Here is a 22925-nt window from a genome sequence, read left to right on the forward strand (position 1 = left end):
TTTTGTTCATGCGAACCGTACGAATTTGAGCTAGAAGAAGGCGCCTGACTTATCTGCATTTCAGCATCTCCGCTTCTGTTTCCTTACTCCGAGGCTATAGGAGATTATAGGTATGTTTGTTAGTCTGGCGTGTTTCGATCTGTTTCGGTCTGGTGCAGCAATAGTGCAGGTTTATAGCCAGACTCGGTGACGTCACAACACGTCTAATAGATAAAATGTCTACACACCCCCCTTTAATGGTGCGGTGGTGTGTCATTGTCCGGGTCAGTTCTCATTTGTGGTTACTTTTTTCAGTTTTGTTGAATCTTTTGTAATTTTTGTGTCGCTATCATCGTTGTACGTCTCAAACAGGGATATTAGTGCTAACGTTGACAAATAGCTCAAAACTGACATGCGAAACCTTAATTATCAATATAATACATGCATAGTATTCACATGCATATTCCAAATCCCGAAATTCCAGTAACCGGTTTAACGCGAATACCATAATCCTGAAATTCCAGTAACCAAAACGTACCCTCTACCGTTAGGAAAAGGCTAGGCAGATGGTTCTACGCACAAACCCTTTACTTACCTGCGAAGTTGTACCAGGAACACATAAAGCGTTGAAAGCATTCAACCACGCGCACTCTACGGACTCTTGATTAATTCAGAAATGCAAGCAAATCAGAATGTGGACTTATCGAGTGAAACTAAAGCGATTGTTTATTTGTAGATCCACGTGGATGACAACGGGAAGTTTGATCGAGAATGACGTCAGAACTTGGTATTTTTGTAGCATTATGTAGGCGTTTGCTTGAGACGAAAAAGTTTCTTACAAATATATGTTTTGCAAAGGACTTTTCCTCAACAAATCAGGATAAAAATATCAAGTTAGCTAAAGTGTACTAACAATAAATGAAGGTACTGCAGTAGCGTGTATTGAATAATCCATTTCTGCCTTTAAAAGTATACTTTTAGATAGAAAACCCATCAAAAATGGATTAACATATTAATTCGATGGAGAAAACTTTAGAAACCAATTACTGCGCGCTCCAGACAGTCACATTCGGCCTGACATGTTGGGGTTTGTTCGCATTTGATCTGTAGAATTGCCCCGCAGTGCCTTATAAATCCCCCTCTGAGTCGAAAAAGCCATAATAAATTATTAACTACGCATATGGTCTATTGTCACACGTAGATATTTTTTCTTAACTTTTCACATTAAGATTTTAATAATTTGCTAAAAACCACCACAGTTAAAAGGACCTTCCCCCAAAATGCATTGCTTTACATTTGGGTGTCAACTGACTCAATAAAGTCCTGTTTACACACTAGGAATAAAATTAGCTTACTGAAAAAATTGCGTGGAAGTTGGATTCACTCTACATGCAATGAGATTTGCTACTAGAATAACTTTACTTCAAGTTGTATTCTAGACTCTGACGAGTAGAGCATTTGTTGCTGTACATTTTAGAACAGAACCTTCCTGTAGCATTTCCACTTCAAGATACTGTTCGCGACAGACGCATCCGTGCGCCGCGAGTGCAAAATCATAATGCCTGAGTGTTCGTGTATGCGCGTAACTATTTATACTCTAACAATTTTGTGATGAGGGTAATGAGCAAAAAGTGCCGTGAGCCGCGCCAAGGTATGTTTTTCACGTGCACCCTCCTTCTAAATTGTTATAGAATTGTGTTCAGATTTTGATAGTGCTTTAATTTGTAAATTATAGTGTTTTTTGATACCAAATTGTAATAGTCTTGTAGCGGTAACCTTAACCTACCTAATTATGTATAATAAACCTAATAGTTCTGCCGTTTAAGGCCTGATTTACCCATGTAAACATTTGTCGATAGCAAAAATCCTAGACTTTCATTAGTGAAATAGTGTTTAACTGAAAGCCTAGGTCTCATTGTATAGAAAATAACTTAATTTATAGAAAAATTGTCAATAGTTTAAGTTATAGAACAATAAATAATGTTTGTGCTTTGACTTTCATTTCACATGCAAATTAACAATACTAGGGCTTAGGTCACATTGTTAGGATTACTATCGCCAGATAGCCCATGAAATGCCCTAATACACACTACCTTTCGTATCGAGATACCCCCCATAGTTTGTTTTTTATCTCAAGATAGTCTCCACCTAAGGGCCGATTTCACATAGTTTTTTATAGTTATTCGGTTATAGTATTTCAGCCCTTAAGGTATGCAGGGTGTGTGTGGTATAGTTCAGTAGCGCACGTCATGGGGCGTCTGACGCTATGTGTCCTGTAATGATATCATGTACCAATTGTTTGTAATACGGCTGTTAAATTGAAAGGTCAATAAAACTGAGTTGGTCGGAGGGACGAGAAATCGAGGTGCTCGTCACGGTAAAGTTTCGAGCTCATTCGGTGCGCAAGCGCCGCCGTACAAATCGTAGTCATCGGTATAGATTTTTGATAGTATAACAAGTAAATAGTGAAAAGTAAATAGTGTAATTATAGTGCGTCGAAGCTCGTCCCTTCAAGACTCCTGAAAAATATATGAAGACTTATTATTTCACCGGCATTCCTGAACCTATAGTAGCAGAGAGTCTAAAACCCGTCTAAACGTATTCTTGTTTCTGAAATTCCTGTTTCTCGCCACATCGTAAATACAGTCCACTCGCCCAGACGTCCAAGAACCAGCGACCGACGGGGCGTCAACGTCTCGAAGCCACCCCATAGTACCTGCTTCTGAGCTACGTCCGTCCCGCACATCCGTTTGGTCCTTGCGACCCGGATCGCCTGGGAAGCGAGCCAGGAACTTCAGCTGAAGATACTGAAGAGTTGTAAACAGCGAGTATGCCTGTGACAAGATCGCAAGGAAGAGCCGCTCAAGCCTGGATCATCGACGCCAGACCGGGCCGCCGCACACCCCCCATCGTGCACGACCAGCCGCCGTTCTCTCCAACCACCACCGAGGGAGTGAGCAGCCCCCTCCCCGAGGGGTGAAGAGACCCTGCCCCGCAGCTGAGAGGGAAGTGAGGCGCCGCCCTGCCCCCTGCCCCGCAAGGTGAAGACCGACCGCGCCCCCTACCCCGCGAGGGGTGAAGAGCGACCAGCGCCGTCGTCGTTGATGCAGACTGAAGCGTCGTCATCACTGAGGCCGCCTGGAACCAGTGCTGAAGAATATAGTTCAGGAGGAACACTGAAGGCTTGCGACAAGACATACAACCGAGCTGTACCGTTGACTACCCGGGTTGACGCCCGTACCGAACTTAAGGCACCGTCGCACAGATCGACGGCATCAAATAGAAAAATTAGAAATGCGCGTGAAGACTTATTGAAGATTAAGTTGGAGCTAGCGCAAATAGCACTTCAGAGGGCCGAGGAAGAATCGGACGACGATTATATGGATGATAGAAATTCCAATGAAGAGTACATCCGTTCCTGGTTGGAGGAAGCTCCGGAACCAGACCCGCAGGACGCCGCCGCTGAGGGAGGACATAGACCACCAGATACCCTGGACCTGCCCGAGCCCCCCCCCTCCGCGGTTATAGTGAATCCGGTCCTGCGTGGAATAAGTACTGCTCCTGGAAAAGACGTCGCCGCCGAGGGAGGACATAGACTGCGGGGTACCCTGGACAAACCAGAGCCCCCCCCCTCGAAGACCATCGATACTGAAGCCCTTCCATCAATGAAGAAACCAGTTGAAGATACTGCAGGGGGTGAAGGGCTCCGTCCGTTTATCACGGAGCTCACCTCCGCCATCGCATCGCTAGCCGGGAATAGAAGCGAAGAGAAACCGGTGTACCACAACCCTGCTGCATCGAAAGTCATCATGACGCTGCCGAACTTTAGTGGATTGCATACAGAATGGCTATCGTTCCGCGCCATCTATGAGACAACGCGACCATATTTCAACGATGTGGAGAATACGGCGAGGCTGAGAAGAAGCCTGCGAGGAAGAGCGCTTGACACAGTTAGTTCCGAGCTTATCGGCAACGCCAGGCCGGATGACATCATGAAGGAGTTGGAGCTTCAGTTTGGCCGCCCCGACTCAATAGCGCAAGCGGAGACAGACAGACTGCGCGGGCTGCCACGCTGCGGAGAAGCACCGAAGGACATCTGCACTTTCGCCAGCCGTGTACGAAGTGGCATCGTCACACTGCGAGCGCTGAAAAAGGAACACTACCTCATGAACGCCGAGCTTATGCGCATCCTCACAGAGAAGCTGCCGAACTCGCTACGTGTACAGTGGTACAAGACATATACTGAGAAGTACCAGTCGACGCCGGACTTGGGTCTCTTCAGCGACTTCATCACCGAACAAGCTCGCTACTGCAGCGCGTTTGCACCGCCTGAAAACATCAGTGAAGCTACTGGACTTAGACGTGTGACGCAGAGAACACACACCACCATAGACAAGAAGCCCGCATCGAAGTGCCGCATCTGCGAGATGGATGGACACCGATCGCTAGACTGCCACAAGTTCGTGAAGGCTTCTGCGGACAAGAAGTGGGAACTAGCCAAGCAACACAACATGTGCTTCCGCTGCCTCCGCCATCGTCAGCACGGACACAGATGTCAGAAGAAGAGATGTGGAATCGAGGGCTGCACAGCATCACACCATCATCTGCTTCACTACAAGAAGAAGGCGAGCACTACTGAAGTTGCACAAGAAGCGCAAGAAATAGTCGCAAATTCACGCAACCACACAAATCAAGCGTTCCTGAAAATCGTTCCGGTGCAACTGTCCGGACCAGCGGGAGAAGTGCGCACCTACGCACTGCTGGATGACGGCTCAACCGTGTCACTGATTGACGAAGAGCTAGCAGACATGATCGGTGCAGAGGGACCAGTCGAGCCGATGAAAATAGGCGCCATCAGCGACGTGACTATCGACACGCCCACGTCGAAGAGAGTTGACCTCACGCTATCGACCTGCCATAGGAAGAAGATACCCTTCAGGGCGCGCACCATACCACGCCTGCACCTGTCGCCGCAGTCAATCAGCAAGGATGACATCGCTGACTGCAAGCACCTGTTTGACCTGGCAGATCAGCTGACGTACAACGCAGGGACGCCGAAGATTATCATCGGGCAAGACAACTGGCATCTGCTCCTAGCGACAGACATCAGAAGAGGGCCCCAGCATCAGCCGATAGCATCGTTAACTCCCTTGGGCTGGGTGCTGCACGGTGCCCGCACTAGGATTCTGGGACAGCAGGTGCACTACGTCAATCAGCTGAACGGCGCCGAGGAAAACATAGACAAGCAACTTCGTGAATACTTCGCACTCGAGTCACTCATCATCAACCCGTGCCGACCAGCTTCTGACCCAGAGAAGAGGGCGGAAGATATATTACAACGCAGTATAGTACAGTTGGAAGATGGACGTCTTCAGACTGCGTTGCTATGGAGGAGTGACGAGATACAGATGCCGGACAGCTACGCGACTGCGATGAATAGACTCGTATCAATAGAGAAAAAACTCGACAAGAATCCTGCTCTGAAGACTAGATATATGGCGCAGATGGATTCACTAATAGAAAAGGGCTACGCAGAAAGCGCCCCTGAACGTACACCGGGAAGAACGTGGTACCTGCCGCACTTCGACGTCTTCAACCCTATGAAACCGGAGAAGCTTCGTATAGTTCACGACGCAGCAGCGAAGACAAGAGGGATGTCACTGAACGACTACCTGCTCACGGGTCCGGACTTGCTGCAGTCGCTGCCCGGCGTGATGATGCGATTCCGACGTCACCGCGTCGCCGTCTCCGGAGATATCACTGAAATGTTTATGCAGGTGAAAGTAAAGCCAGAAGACAGAGACGCTCTCCGATATCTGTGGCGAGGAGAGCGGCGGGAGGGGGCGCCGGAAGAGTACCGAATGACGTCAATAATATTCGGCGCAGCAAGTTCACCGTGTACAGCAATATTCGCTAAGAACTGGAATGCTAAACGCCATGCGAACGAACACCCAGAAGCAGTAGAAGCAATAGTCAAGAATCATTACATGGACGATTACCTGGATAGCTTCAGAAGTACAGAAGAGGCGACGCGCACAATCAAGATAGTACAAGAAATACATAGTAAAGCGCGCTTCGACCTAACGAAATGGGTATCCAACAGCGAAGCAGTCCTGCGTGAATTGGTACCGGGCCAAGAAACAACACAGATTGTTAATCTCGGAAATATAGAAAACACAGAGAAAGTACTCGGCGTGATATGGAAGCCACACACGGACGAGCTGAGCTTCAACTTAAAACTCGCGCGCCTACCTACTGGCCTGCTCGACAAGGAAACGCCCACCAAGAGAGAGGCGCTCAAGATAGTTATGTCGCTATACGACCCGCTGGGCCTCGCCTCACCGATAACAATCAGGGCGAAACAAATACTACAAGAAGCCTGGAGGCGGGGAGTCGACTGGGATCAACCTCTCGATGAAGAACTATCAAGCCAGTGGAGGGCGTGGATAAGTCATCTCGAACAGCTGAAGAACGTAAACATACCGCGCTGTTATCCTGGGTACAGCGAGGCTACAGAAATACAAGTACACGTGTTCACCGACGCCAGTGAGAAGGCCTACGCTACAGCGGTGTACTGGAGGTCAATGACCCGTGACAACAACGTGCACGTCAGCCTCGTCATGGCGAAGGCGAAGGTGGCGCCGCTGAAGCTGCTGTCAATACCGCGCCTCGAGCTGCAAGCCGCGGTGATGGGTACGCGCGTCGCAGCCGCGGTGATATATGAACACAACGTCAAGCCCGCCTCCGTGACCTACTGGAGTGACAGCAGAACCGTTCTGACATGGATAAGGAAAGGAGCCAGATCGTACAAGCCATTCGTCGCACACCGTTTGGCCGCCATAGAGGAAAATAGCAGAGTCGAAGAGTGGCGCTGGGTGCCTACAAAAAGCAACATAGCCGACGCCGCCACCCGCGACGTCCCGACGCATTTTCACACCGACCACGAGTGGTACCGCGGCCCTAAGTTCCTCTACGACGACCCATCGACATGGCCGACCGAGTCACCAGCTGACAGTCAACCGACAGGCGAGGAAAAAACAATCACGCTCATACAAGCGGGCGCAGCAAACCTCATAGACGTCGTTCCCGACCCCGCTCGATTTTCAAGGTGGGAGCGATTGCTGCGCGCCACAGCCAGAGTACTACAGTTTATATCGTTATGTAGAAAACAACATACAGAAAAAACGTTCTACAAGCGAACAAAGAAAAACAAAGAAAACGATCCTGATTGGTCGAGAGCGGTGCGAGCGCCCCGCGCGCCCGCCGAAGCTGCGCGCGCCCCAATATACACACGCAAGTTTATTATATTGGACGCGACATATATTCAAAGAGCAGAGAAGCTGTTAGTTCGTGTGGTACAACAAGAAGCCTTTAAACAAGAAATAGCCAGTCTCGAGAGTAACGAAACAGTCGCAAGTAGTAGCCGACTGTACCCGCTGCGCATAGAACTAAACGACGGAGTTATAGTACTGCGAAGCCGCATAGCTGCTGTAGACAAAGTCGCTAAAAGCGTGAAGAGTCCACCTGTGTTAGACGGCGATCACCGCATTACACAGCTATATATAGATTGGACGCACCGTAGCCTACAACACAGCGGCACCGAGCTCGTCGTGAATGAGGTCAGACAGCACTACTGGATTGTGCGCCTGCGCCCGACAGTCAAGCAAGTCATCGCGCGCTGCCTGCACTGCCGCATACGTCGCGCGCGCGCGCCGACGCCGGCAACCGGCGACCACCCGAAGACACGCCTGGCTCATCACCGCAGGCCGTTCACATACACCGGGCTTGATTATTTCGGCCCGCTGTCAGTCACCGTCGGTCGTCAGCATCACAAGCGATACGTGGCGCTGTTCACGTGTCTCACAACAAGGGCAGTTCACCTCGAGATCGCGCACAGCCTCAGCGCGGACTCAGCTGTGTTGGCGCTGCGCAGGTTCGCAGCGCGACGCGGCTGTCCCACCGAAATCTACTCCGACAACGGCACCAACATGCACGGTGCTGACCGTGAGCTGCGTGAGGCCTGCCAGGAGGAGGCCAGCCGACGCGGCATCGCCTGGCGCTTCATCACGCCTTCCGCGCCTTTCATGGGAGGCGCCTGGGAGCGCTTAGTGCGGTGCGTTAAGACCGCGCTAGGCGCCACGCTGCACGAGCGCCACCCACGCGAGGAGGTCCTCGCGACGCTGCTCTGCGAGGTCGAGTACGTCGTCAACAGCCGGCCGCTCACCCACGTATCTGTGAGCGGCGACGACGACGAGTCCATCACACCGAACCATTTCCTGCTGGGCGGCTCGGCACGCCTGCCGAGCCCCGGCACGTTCGACGAGCGAGACATCGACAGCAAGAAGCACTGGCGGCGCGCCCAGATACTCGCCGACATGTTCTGGCGCCGCTGGGTGCGCGAGTACCTGCCCGAGCTCCAATACCGGCGGGAGCCGCACGCCCGCGGCCCCGCGCTGCAGCTGGGCGACCCCGTTCTCATCGCCGACGGCAACCTGCCTCGCAACACTTGGCCGCGAGGCCGGGTTGTGGCCGTCTACCCGGGCGCTGATGGTGAAGTTCGGACCGCTGACGTGCGCACCGCAGGTGGCATACTAAAGCGTCCGACGAAGAAACTCGTGCCGCTGCCTAAGTAACCGGGCAGTGCGGCATCACCGGCGTCGCGGCGCCCTGGCGCTATCACTGCGCCGTCGCTCACCGGAGATGCGGCATCGCTGCGAGCCAGAGCTACGAGTCGTCGCTGCGGGTCATCGCTACGGGTCAACGCTTCGAGTCCCTACATCGTGTCATCGTGTCATCGTGTCATCGTTTAATAGACTTAATAGTGATAGTGAAAGTGAAAGTGATAGTGCCTACGCTCTGCCGCACGGCGGGAGAGATGTTCGCGACAGACGCATCCGTGCGCCGCGAGTGCAAAATCATAATGCCTGAGTGTTCGTGTATGCGCGTAACTGGCGTAACTATTTATACTCTAACAATTTTGTGATGAGGGTAATGAGCAAAAAGTGCCGTGAGCCGCGCCAAGGTATGTTTTTCACGTGCACCCTCCTTCTAAATTGTTATAGAATTGTGTTCAGATTTTGATAGTGCTTTAATTTGTAAATTATAGTGTTTTTTGATACCAAATTGTAATAGTCTTGTAGCGGTAACCTTAACCTACCTAATTATGTATAATAAACCTAATAGTTCTGCCGTTTAAGGCCTGATTTACCCATGTAAACATTTGTCGATAGCAAAAATCCTAGACTTTCATTAGTGAAATAGTGTTTAACTGAAAGCCTAGGTCTCATTGTATAGAAAATAACTTAATTTATAGAAAAATTGTCAATAGTTTAAGTTATAGAACAATAAATAATGTTTGTGCTTTGACTTTCATTTCACATGCAAATTAACAATACTAGGGCTTAGGTCACATTGTTAGGATTACTATCGCCAGATAGCCCATGAAATGCCCTAACACACACTACCTTTCGTATCGAGATACCCCCCATAGTTTGTTTTTTATCTCAAGATAGTCTCCACCTAAGGGCCGATTTCACATAGTTTTTTATAGTTATTCGGTTATAGTATTTCAGCCCTTAAGGTATGCAGGGTGTGTGTGGTATAGTTCAGTAGCGCACGTCATGGGGCGTCTGACGCTATGTGTCCTGTAATGATATCATGTACCAATTGTTTGTAATACGGCTGTTAAATTGAAAGGTCAATAAAACTGAGTTGGTCGGAGGGACGAGAAATCGAGGTGCTCGTCACGGTAAAGTTTCGAGCTCATTCGGTGCGCAAGCGCCGCCGTACAAATCGTAGTCATCGGTATAGATTTTTGATAGTATAACAAGTAAATAGTGAAAAGTAAATAGTGTAATTATAGTGCGTCGAAGCTCGTCCCTTCAAGACTCCTGAAAAATATATGAAGACTTATTATTTCACCGGCATTCCTGAACCTATAGTAGCAGAGAGTCTAAAACCCGTCTAAACGTATTCTTGTTTCTGAAATTCCTGTTTCTCGCCACATCGTAAATACAGTCCACTCGCCCAGACGTCCAAGAACCAGCGACCGACGGGGCGTCAACGTCTCGAAGCCACCCCATAGTACCTGCTTCTGAGCTACGTCCGTCCCGCACAGATACTATTTTCCACATAACTACGCTACACTCCGAAAGGGGCTTACTCTACTTTGCTATTGGATCCATTAACATCATAGACGTTTTTTTTTCTGATAAAATTATGTTATTAAGTTATTTTTAAAAGGGGTGTATTCAGGCAGTGCCAAAAAGCACACAACTAATCGGAATGCAGGCGGCAGGCGTTTTCATAGTTCTTTTGTGTCTGTCCGTCTGGTCCGCTAATGGATACCGGATTCAGCCGCTTTTTACCTCGCCAAGCCTTTTGATTACTAATCCCTGATGAAAGGAAGCACATTGTTTGTTTTATGCGATGCTCATCTGTTTGGAGGGATTTGCGTAATCAGGGTATGGGAGTAAGTGTATGCAAATTATTGGGTCTTATTTGTGCATATGTAACAAGGTAAATTGTACAATAGTTTGCTGTTAACTGTAATTGCCAAAAATATTTTGGATCTCTGGATCTCAATTTTTCATCAGTTTTTATAGAAATAAGATGACAATGATATCTGTAGGTAGTTAGTTGTAAATAATATTTAATCATCATTATATCAGCCAATTGCCGTGTACATAAGACTTAGAAAATACATATTATAAACAAATACAATTTCTTTGAATACAACGAACAAAAGATAGTTCTTCTAGGTAAAACTACTTATAAGTAAAGGTAAAGGTAAAGGTAAAGGTAAAGGTAAGGTAAAGTAAAGGTTACCGATGACGTTCAAAACTCCTTATTTTATTCAATTCCTTTGAACATGTAGGAGGTCACTAAAACAGTCATACACGAGAACACCAATTAGTAGGTTATATCTAGGGTGATAACACGAGAATACTTTCGACATGCCCTCGAAGTTTCCAGAATATTCCATCTTATTTTTGTAAAGGAAGGCGGTTTCCTCCAACGACGCGGAGAAATATTACGAGAATAATATTTCGATAAATAATAATTATAAAACACGTGTAAGATATAAACAGACTAAGGCCATTAGAAAGAAAAACAAAACTCTTATGTTTATTTTTTGTTGGAGCTTCGGCCTACGGTGTTTACTTGTATCATTGTGTTGTATCCTTGCTACTACCTACACAGGAGTGTAAAAATTTAAATTAAAGGTACAAGTTAGTCTACAGCATACATTTTATGTGATTTTCTCAAGTCGAAACCTGTTGGATTATCTAGCTGGTTAACAAAGTTGAATGTTGTCGAAACACTCCTTAAAATCCTAGTTAGTTTGCAACTCTTACTATTCAGTTTCATTTGCGCCCAGTATTAAACTAACCAATATCAATACAAACGAACCAACCAAAAATCGCACCCTAAACTATCAACTGAAAAGCCAGCTACTTGAAAAATCTTATTAGTAATCCAGTTCGGTCGCTGTAAGAGTGCAAATCTCTTTAATTATCTGAAGCAGCCGGTAACCGTTCCCGCTGCGATGCCCGCTGTGAGGAATCAAGGGAAGGACGCGATCGCTCCACAGGCGAGTAGAGCGAGGCTATAGTATAGGGGAAGCGGAATGGAGAATGTAAGTAGATACTTAGTGGAATATTTTATTTTAAAATCAAGAATTGTATCAGGTGGGAAACTACATAAGTTAAGAAATTAAATACCTAAATTAGACTTTTTGATAAAACTTTATTTGATTCTTACCTAAAATGTTTTTATGCGGAGAATGTTTGGGCAAAACTACATACATATATATGACTGGCCTTCAAAGCGTTTAGCTATTCATTCTTGTTACCTAAGTATTGATTATGAAATGACCTCTTCATGAAATTCAGACAAAAAGTTTTTAGGTGTTTCCAAGATTCTTTCATCCCAATTTTCATTCAGTCAGCCGCTTTAATTCAGACCCAGGATGGACCCAGGCTGTACAAAATCACATTAGCTTTAAAAAAAATTGCTTACGATTACAGTAGTTGCAGAAATCCGCTTGTCGCTTGTTTCGTAGCAAAGCCTCTCTTTTCTCAAGGGCTGGTCACCGTCCGTCTTCGGGGTGGCGAATGAATGCGAGATCAAATTTCGTCATGCACTGTAACTTTATAGTACTAGGGCAACAGAATATCACAAGAGTTCTAGTAGTCACGAAATAGGACAGGTTTTCGTTTTGACATGTTCATATCGGATATCAAAAAAGTAAAGGGTGTCGTTTAAAAATGTTGCGAAAATAAAGTTTATGATATAAAAGACAAAAAGTGTCGGATTTACACTACTAGGTACTTAATTATTATACCATCAGGTGTACAAATTATACGTAAACACGGGAGAACGATGATATAACTATTTGCTACTAATTTACATAAACCACCGAAACATTACTGGAACACAATTGTAAACACTTCATAGGATTATTTCAACCCTTCCATATAGACCCCCTTCCATTGTGCCAGTCGCTTACCGTCAAAATAATTACCTTAATTAGACCGAACCCCTGCAAGACAGAATAGGCATTTAAGGAGCTCAAATGGATCTTTGAACAACTCCAACCGTTATTTATCAACAATGATTAGTATTCATTTATTTAATTAACATTAGAAGTCGGGAATTAAGACTTGTAGATGAAAGAAAAACATATCAATGTTTTTCATTGTGGGGAGTAAGTTTCTAGTTACGAACAAAGAATATGATACTGTATGGTTACTGTTTATGAAGTAAGTAGAGCTTTCTTCGTCTTCATTATTTCCTGGTACTTTTAAGATGGGATTGTTTTTTAAATCATGCTCTGTCTACCTGTTCCTTAACGCGTATATTAATTATCTAATTAGCACTGAGAATACCTAAATGTTTTTAAAAAGGCCCACATAACATAGGAAGAACAATATACCAGATACGATGGAAGTGAGGGGGGAAAAACACATCAAATTCAAAAGCAAGACTATGTGTTTTGGCTGTTATCGTCATTTACCTCAAACAGCATAAGGTCTCTTAAAAATATAAAAATGTACCAAATTAATTCTTATTCTACTACTCTTAACTTAAAAATAAAGGAGCCAAACCGTCTAACAGCCTTCCAGACTGACGCACTGCAGCATAACGCTAGTGCAAGTAAGGCAGGACGAATGCAGGATGCATTTGTGTACTGTTAGACGCATACGGCTGCAGTTAGCGCGGCAGGGCTCTGACCCCGCCCTTATGCACGTGGTTCTTTTAGCTTTCTGTAATAAGTACCTAGATATAATTGCGGTTTAAATATGGTATGGGCATGTAATGAGGAGGAGTGAAGTGTATGCAACAAAGAATTGAAGAATCTATCTTCACTGAAAAGTAGATGGATGGAGAGTGAGAGGAAGACCAAAGAGAAGATTAACGGGTTGCCTGAAAGATGACATGAAAAATATAGAAGTGAATGTCAATGTGACGCGTTACAGACAGGGGTGGTAGCGTAAAGCATGTTGCACCGACCCCAAAAAAAAAACCGCAGGAAGAAGAAGGAAAATAATAAATATAATTTCGAGATTTTTTGTTCATTATTGTGCACCAAAGCCATTGTTTTTTTTACTAAAAGAGGGCGTAGGCCTCTCAAAAATTGCACTTAAGACCTACCCTCCGCGTAAAGTCTTTGCAGTCTGAACCAACGTTCTTCCCTTTGAGCCCGTCGACCCACTTATGAGCTCACCATACCAGAAATTATAAGAGAAATAAGCTCTTTATAAAATCAATGTTTTTGCAAACTCATGGGGTTGAAAATCTTATAAGGAATGGTTACAAGCTGCCATTTCTTTGGGAACGTGCGCGACATACAACGTCTCAATTTGACACGCTTCGGTTGTTGCGCGCGACAGCCGAGTCGCTTTGTGCGTGAAGCTTCAGTTAGAACTCCATAAAGTGACAGATCATCTTCTTCAACACATGTCGCCCCGGTAGCGGTCTGTGGTACTATGTTTTAATATGCACAAAAAATAAAGGATTAATTAACTGGTTTTTGTTAATATCAGATTTAATTAGAATGGTTCTTTGTTTCAATGTAGCTAGGGTACCAACAAAAGAAAACCCTACATTGATGATCAAGTTCCTCTATGTACTATGGCATTAATCAAGTGGTAAGAATAATCATTCCTTCATTCAGAACTACCATAATAATTTTTCATATCATCAAAATATCGTATTAATGTCAAATGACCTGTATTTTAATATTTATGACTAAGAATAACAAACAATCCGCACTAATCACATCCTACTCAGTAAAATTGGAGCATGTGACGGAAATTGTTTGATTCCTCAACATTACAGGTGTAGGAGAATGAACCTCATAAAAGGTTAACGACGCCATCCTACTTTCAGTTCGTACGCGGCTACGTTTTTCAAACAGTGTAATAATAAGTGGCGGGAAAGCGCAACTCAAAGAGCGTGCAATTAGCGCCACGCATCGCGTTTTTGTTGGAAACTCTCATTACATAAGACAAATAAAAATCTAATAAACTGCTGTAATAGAAAAGTTTCGAAATACGTAGCGCAGGCGGGGTGCAGAGGTGGGCGGTCGTCATGGCAACGGCCGGTTGCAGGAAACTGCACAATCGATGTTGCCAGACGCTCTGCTGCCGCCTGTGGATCAATGTGTCTCTAGTACTACGCCCGGCTCCCGGGAAACCTACCTTGTCGCGGTGGTGTGGGTGCGCCCTCTGCGTTATATCGCCGTCCCTCTCTACCAGCGACCAGTACGTGAGGAGCTCCGTAGCTAGGTTGCGGCATTCTGTGCCTTTATCGGAATCCTGGCGGGCGCGAGCTCAACTCGCTCTGGTCGGTTACCATAGTGTGCGAAGCGACGCTTTTCCCCGGCCGTTTTATAAGTGTGCGTGAGTTGTGTCAGTGTTACGTAGGATGGCGTTCCATTTTCGAATGTTCACGTCGGGAAACTTGTGAATCGGTTATCTGTGTGGAGTTGTTTGTTGTTGTGGGTGCGTTCAGAAGCGCCGTGCCGCGCCGGCCCGGGACCATTGTTTGTTTTGTTGTTATTATCGTACTGAAACTGTTCAGTAACTGCATACACACCATTATGCAAGAAACCTTTTAAATAGGACCGTTCCTAATGTTGCCTATTTAACTAATTTACTGAATCAATATCGGCGTAGTTGAACGCTGAAATTCGTAGTCGATATCGTATGCATACAGTACGGAAACTCCATGTATGTAAATAGTTATCTTTAAGGTTTTCAGGGATTGGCAAACAGAGGGCGGGAAATTCTTCTGAAACTGCGTGAACAGCAGCAAAAATGAACTCTATCAATAGATGTTAAGGTTTAATTTTCACAGCATGTTGCTGACGTGAAGGGGAATGCTATTGACGATATCTGATGACTGGCTAAACGATAAAATATTTAGATGGGACTAATAATTAATAACGTTGTCTTAAAGCGTAGGGGAACAGATTTTATAAGTTAAAGCTTGTGAATCCGCCATGAGGTGGCGGATTTGCGAAAGGGTTCGATAAGTCTTGACTATTTGATACTTTCTTCATATTTTGGCTACCAAAAGAGAATAACTATAATAGCTATCCACGCATAGTAAATACAATCTAGGTGACGCGGAACCAGAGGATTCTGGAGATACTAGATTTCGGTATTCGATTCCTAAGTTGTAAAAGGCATTTCTTTATGGAATTTCTAATCGGGAGGCTAAAGTCGTAAGTTGAGCTTTATTGCTACTTTTAGGCTGTTTGTTTTCCAAAAATCAATAAACAAAGCTTTCAGGGAAACGATGGCATCGCAGAGAGCGCAGATTTATGAAAATTAAACTTACCTGCAATATGTATAACATTAATATATTTTATTTCAATTTCAAAAGCCATTAGGTATATTCAATTTCAAATATACCTAATAGAACTCAAATATACTTAACAAAAACATAATGATTCTATTAGAAACATGACTAACTAACGAATGGAAACGGAAAGGAAAGTTTGTTTGTTTTCAAATTTATGCATTTTTCCAGTAATTACGTACGATTATCTACCTGTGTAAAAAATGTTGTCTATTTTATACAGCAGACGAGCTGCAAACTAGATTTTTAAATGGGAAATTTATTATTTCAGATATTTAGATTTCTGAAGAAAAATTAACTTAGATATGAAGATTTCATTACAGAAAAAAGTACACATCAGTCAGTTTGAAAATATCGTCTTTTTTAGTCAGATAAAAAATACCAGGAACCCATCACACGCTAGGAGTTCATTGAGAACAAGTTACAACACTTGTAACCAATGACGAGGTTCTCAGAAGCGTCACAGAGATGTCTCTTACAACAATATGAGTACAAAAAGCACAAAAGTGTCTTCGAAATTAAGTTTTCATTGTTATGATATCAATGAATAAGCGAAGGTGAGATGTGTAAATGTATATTGTGTATAATATTGTTACTGTATGAATGGGCTGGCTATTACAATAGGTAGTTACCTGTCCTATTGTATTGGGAGTAGTGGTGACACGTGTGTGTGAATCGTGCAAGTACATGGTTGACATTGAAATTTAACAGTTCAGGGTAAAAGCTTAGTTAGTAATTTTATTAAGCATTTTGAAATGATTTATAATAAACTTTCTTCATTTATTTATTTCTTTGGTTTGTTATACTGTATCTTTTGGTAAGTAATAAGGCCTTAATTATCAAATAATAACCTGTAATTTAATTATGCACAACTGTTTTCTGTGGTGATTTTCGCATCAAAATTTTACTTGAGAAAGGAAAGCTTTGCGGTCAAATGCAAGGCAATGTAAAACTAGCGTTTTATATCCATATAATTTATACAAAATAAATAATAGGCACAAACAGAAAAAGAAATATAAATATTGATGACACATGTTTAAAACTTAGGTAATCAAGAAAAAAATAGGAATCTGAGCAATTTTGCTTAGGTACATCATCTACCAGGACCACATATTTTAAAAGAATTCTTACAAAAAACTAATGCCCGTCTGAAACGAATATTTGACGCAGGCAGTAAATTCTATGTTAACGGCGAGCGGTTAGTGTTACGGCAAGTTGCGGCTAATTAGAACTAACGTGTAGGTTAACTCTAACCTCTGTGGAGTTACAACTAGTAGGGTCACACTAGATACGTCAACAGGGAAAGATTTTTTAAATTAGTAAATGTTTTCGTGACTTACTTAACTACAGTCAGAACTTAGTAGATGACAAACATACAGGTTAATCATTAAATTCTTTGTATTTTATATTTCGGTGTACTTTTCCAACTTCAATGTAGTCGCAAATAAAAAAAAACTGTCAATAAATTTTACAACTTTCCCAGAACAAAACATACATAAAAAATCTAAAGCATATTGATTGGCTTTAATTGGGGTTGTAAACCTTTAAAAAAATCTGATATAAAATTTATAATTCAGCTTAAATTAAAGAAGCCACAGTCCACGCTGACAGCGATGCGGATGAATTTTTTGATACATAGTTTTTATTTTTCCTTTTTTATCTTTGTAAATAAATATGTAGATTTAATATATTCAATAATTGTGTAGAAATAGAATAATTATTAGCTGTACTCAATTAAAACAATTGTACTTAAATTAATACATTGCTACTTCATCAGGTTCATATATTGTCGATTCCATACCTAACTATGGTCGTGTGTTGCAGGGCGTCGGGGCGTGCCGCGGGGCGCGACTATGCGTCACCACATCACTGCACCCACGACTAGCGCCCTCGTGCTCAACGTGAAAACCACATGCTCAGAGCATGGAGTTCGGAGATCATGATCGTGTGCAATTGTCGATAGGTGTACTCAATAAGAGCCTTAATTTACATATCCCCTATAATTTTATTTGCTAAAAAAATCTTACACCCTTTTCACACTGACGAATTTTCCGAGCTACATCGTATGTGCGGTGTATGCGCGGCATCACGCAGAAAAATTCCTCGGAAAATCCGCTAGTATGAAGAGGCTTTCAATGTACAACTAGTCTGTTAAAGATCATTATTGTATCATAAATTAAAGAGTAGAATTTGGCAGATGTACGTGGTTTTCGTCGAAAAAATGATTTTAAAAGTAACATATTTTTTGTCGGTATCAGAAATCCATTTATTTCACTGAAAAATTCATCCAACGCATAATAGGTACTATTGAACAGACCGAATATCAAATATCCCGACCATTCGCAGAAACAAAATAATAAAAAAGTGTGGGTTTTCCACGGTAGTTGTTGTTATCAAAACCATAAAACTAGCCTAAAGTTTATTATCTGCATAACTAAAATACCTGATATCGCATTACTGAAAGCTAACTTTGCATAGCTCTGCAACTTCAATAAGCTCCTTAGCCTCTGCTATCCTAGTACTTTAAAGTTCATGTTGTATTAACAAACTTACGTTTCTGGTGGTGTCCTTGTTACAGAATATTTAAAGTTCACCCGCCCAACCTACTAAGGAATCGAATTGAAAAACTGATATGAATATGACCTTACAAATCAGAATCCCTTGAAAACTGAACACAGCTACTACGCAACGCACTAGTTCTCGTCATTCCATGCAAAATTTATTTCCCAGAAATACCTGACTCCTCGGAAAATCTGCTTCACAAGAAACTCGAACACTACTAAAACATCCTCTATCGTTAATTTCACTATTTAGTGGAGAAATCTACGGAATATCACAGCATCTTTTTTGCGTTTCGTCTAACACTGTACCCTAGAATTGACATTCAAATACCCACCGATTCACCCTTAGCTCTCGTCGTGTGTCATCGGAATTAACGCATTATGATTCACCCTACGTCTCCTAGACATATGACTAGAACCCCCTACCTACTACATTAGAGAACCCGCAGACATCAAACTTTTAGACGGCCGATAATTTGTTTGGGCTCATAAAACAGTATGTAGATGAAAGTTAGTACGCACATTAGAATCTGGTATTTAGCCAGTATTAAGTGATTGAAAACTTTGATTGGAACAAAGATTTTCCTTAAAAAATATTTTATGTCAATCCAGGTCGGCCGATTGTTTAGTCTTCAGTTTGCGGGTACCTACTCTTAGGTACTAATGCCGTTATTTTAACGTCCAAATTACATTTTGACTTCGAAGATAGATGACCACTATCCTAGCCTATTTATTGTAAACTATAGGCACTCTAGCCAAATTGTAATTTATTTTATTACTTGTCCACTAAAAATGTACCTACTCGAAAAACAGTCCGCTGCAATTTTGAAGCTGAAATTTTCATCTCAATTACTGACGTATTGGGAAACTGTTAATTGATGTTACAATAATTATATTTACCAATTTAGTTCATGGAACGAATACAGTTTTTATTTATCTCAATACTTTTTCGTCAGTTGCAATCACTGGTTTAATTGTTAATGGTCTGAAAAAGTCAAACAGAAATTGCGACACGTGTTCAAGAAAATGTGGAGAATTTTCACGTGTCGAATGTCTGTTTAACTTTTTTGTAGTAAGACCACTACTGTTTATGATAATTATTTCCAAGCTTTCGCAAGCGAGAAGTTAGTAAAATCGTTTGCAAATAGACAGCCAGAAGCTTTAGTCTTAACTACGTAGTATTAATCTGTGGGCTAAAAAATCTCTCAGCAATTCCCCATTCCCCCTCTCCCATAAAATTGATATTTGACAGAATCCCATCGCAAACAAGATACATCTACCATCAGCCAGACATTAGTACACATTCAGGCACCCTCCCATATCCAGACTTACACTTACAAATGCATTATCCCCCATCCCTGTTCGATAAATTTGCTTTATGAGCGAGCCCCCTTGCCTAACTGATGTATAGTCTAGTTCGTTAAAACGAAATGCCTTGGGTTGGTGACCGCGGCGCGACGGAGAGACAAACAAACTGATTGTCACGTGGTTCCCGATGCTAGGGATGTTCAGCCTATGAAAGGAAAAAAAGAAAAAAAAACCATGGTGAAAAATGTCAGTTGATGCCGAAGTTATCTACTCTGGCTACTGACTACGCTTCTGAGAAGTAATTTCTTGGAAATACAAACAGGTGAATTAGATTTACAATAATTTAATGCTAACTAAGGAAATGATCAAAGGCTCTTTTTTATTTATATCCATCTATGTATTTACTCTCATTGAATTTGCAAGTATGATCTGATCACTTACGTACTAGAATAACTTTGACTATAATATTTTTCTTATTAGGATCTCTTTAGAACCGCAACATGAATGGATACCAATTCCGATGAGACTAAATAAAGCCGGTTCCGATACGATCTATCGATACAGGATTATCCGTTTCCTCATATCGATGGTAACATCCCTAGAGCAGATGACAGCAGGCTTTATATCGAAACATGTTGGTACCTGTCGCGACGGATATAAGCAGATTTGTTTTGGAATCAAACACTTTGCAACTCTAGATGTATGTGTCTGCATTTGCAACTTTTGTAGCAAGTCGGTTAAATTGTTGTGATTTAGAATTAGCAATTTATGTGTCTACTACATTTTGTTTTTGTAGATGTTTTTTGTTTTAGAAGTTTATGATTGTAATGAAGACCTGTCTGATATTCCGTAGAGCTTCATAATCAATTGCTTACTCTTTATTTGTCAACAAGATAAAAAGTGTAGGTAAGCAATAGATTTGATGAAACTTTAATTTTAATGGAGCTTTGTGCAACTGACGGATTGTGTTTTGTTTGTAAATGAAAATGCGTATGTAGCATACTTCGCCAACTTAATTTGGTTCCAACTTATTACGCAGCAAACTTAACAATATGCCCCAATTGTATTCGAACTTAAGTTCAATAAAACAATTAACTGAATTCATGATTATGTAACGAAGAAATACCAACAATGTCTTGAGGTTAACTTGACCTCGAAAAATAAAACTTTTGGGAAGTAACCTCGCCGACATTCAAGGTCAAAGTACTAGGGCGTTATGATTCGTAAGATAATGCTAAGTCTTTTATTACAGAAGACATTGAGGAGTGATTTAGGCGCGCGCCATATTTCGCCTGTTTAGTCAATAAAGAGGGGAAAGTAAGGGCAATTGTTTGCGCGTGGTAACACTCGATTATAGTATTTACTTAGTACAAGGACGCTAGACATATTTGAGCTTTTATAAGTCACTTGTGTTGAATTTTTAGCACACATGAAATTATCCCAATCTCAGCTTCATTAAATTAGCGAGAAGCGTTGTTTAATTTTTCTTGTTAATTTATGATTACTGTGTAGTTATCAACTACACAGTAATCAAATACAAGTTACAAAGTATGGGGTTCAAAGCAGTACCTACACAGACCTTGAAAACCCCTTACAATGACCGAAAGGCTGTATGTTCAAACATTTCCATTAAAATCAAATAAAAGCTATTATTAAAACATCCGAGCCCTTTCTGGGCACATTATTAATATCAGAGTGACGAACAGCTAAGACGTGAGTTCGTTTCCTCCACGTTATCGGAACGCCGTCATATTAAAGTTTTGATAACTATTTTAAATAAAATTAATTTTGTCTACTTATATTGTGCTACCAAAAAAACAACAAAGTGTCTACAATACTGCAATACTCTAAAGGTGAACTAAAACCCTCTTCGGAGTAAAGTTATTCCAACTGTAAACCTATGAAAATGTATGGTAACTCATTTTTCATTCCAGGTGTAATTTTAATCCATTTTTATTAATAAGAGGAAAGAGATTATAATTCAACGCTTGAGCTATTTCTGGTATATAATTGAAATTTCGTTATTAATATTTTGGAAATGATCAATTGGCGCTTCTGGCTATCAGTTTTATCCCATTGGACACTCCCATGAACTTTGAATGTACTACGAATTTAATTTTTCACCTCATACTAGCTATTGTAACAGCATGGTTTACCGCAAAAGCACTTGTATGGATTAAAGTTCACAATAACACTAACCGGTATTCAGCTTGATAATTTGCGGGAAATATCACTTACATATATGTATCTGATTTGACGTTAATGGCTATACTATGTCTCCATAACATTTGGCTCAAAACATTAATTGTATAATTGTTATAATTCCACGTTGCTTGGAATTTGTTCAGGCACCAAGTATTAACTATTATTTTGACTGCTCGTCATGTCTCTAACCAGGTAGGCAGTAGTCAAAGTAATTGTAAGTCTTATAACTAGGCTGTTAGGGTTTGATTTACGTTGTTGATAATGAGCGAGACATTTATAAATTCAAAGATATAAAGTGCACTAGATGTGGCTGTCTAAATTGGGTGTAATCAGCGTAAAATGAAAGTTTATAATAAAGTTCTACTGTAAACTTTGAACACATTGTATGCCGAAAATACTCCGGCAACGTTTGAAGACTATGTCTTCTGAATTGTCGAGACTAATTTAAGTTTTACAATAATGCCCAATTCATAAACACTAATTACCTACATTTACCAGGAAACTTTACACGTTACTTTGTTACATAACCAGCAGGTCATATTTTCTCAAACAGAAGAGAAAGGAGCGTTAATCACCACCACGATGCCGACTGCTGCGGGTTGGCGATTTCAGACTTTAAAGTTTTCTACAATTTCCATCAAGGTGTTTCCTTATTGGAATGAAAGGTGCATTTAGAAAGTATGTATAACAGAAAAGTCGCTTTGACAAAAAATTTAAATATTCTTACTTGTAAAGATTACCCCGTAAAATTCGTTGCATTACCATATATTTATGTACTTAAAAATTTAATATTAAAACTTTATCTTAAAGATTACAGCAGTTTATTCACCACCCATTCCACAAGCCGCATCCAGTGAACCAGACCTCTTCACCCTAAAACCAAAGGTGGTAGTATCAGGGAATCTTGGCACGCGATTTGTAAATTACCGTGCACGTTGCGGCGCGCTCCACTTCGTGCTTCACCTAGTTTTGACGAGCATATGCACCCAGCCACGTGGGATA

The 22925-nt window shown here is 42.2% G+C and overlaps 1 protein-coding gene across 1 annotated transcript; it reads left to right on the forward strand.

Moving 5' to 3' along the window:
- The first annotated feature begins 2809 nt into the window (after positions 1-2809).
- On the forward strand, positions 2810-8612 carry LOC135118043 (uncharacterized). Its single transcript, XM_064038957.1, has 2 exons — positions 2810-2932; positions 3021-8612. Exons 1-2 carry the CDS (start codon positions 2810-2812, stop codon positions 8610-8612), a joined length of 5715 nt encoding a protein of 1904 aa, XP_063895027.1.
- The last annotated feature ends 14313 nt before the right edge of the window (positions 8613-22925 follow it).

This window comes from Helicoverpa armigera, chromosome 17 (assembly GCF_030705265.1).
Source record: "Helicoverpa armigera isolate CAAS_96S chromosome 17, ASM3070526v1, whole genome shotgun sequence".
In the NCBI taxonomy this organism is placed as follows: Eukaryota; Metazoa; Arthropoda; class Insecta; order Lepidoptera; family Noctuidae; genus Helicoverpa; species Helicoverpa armigera.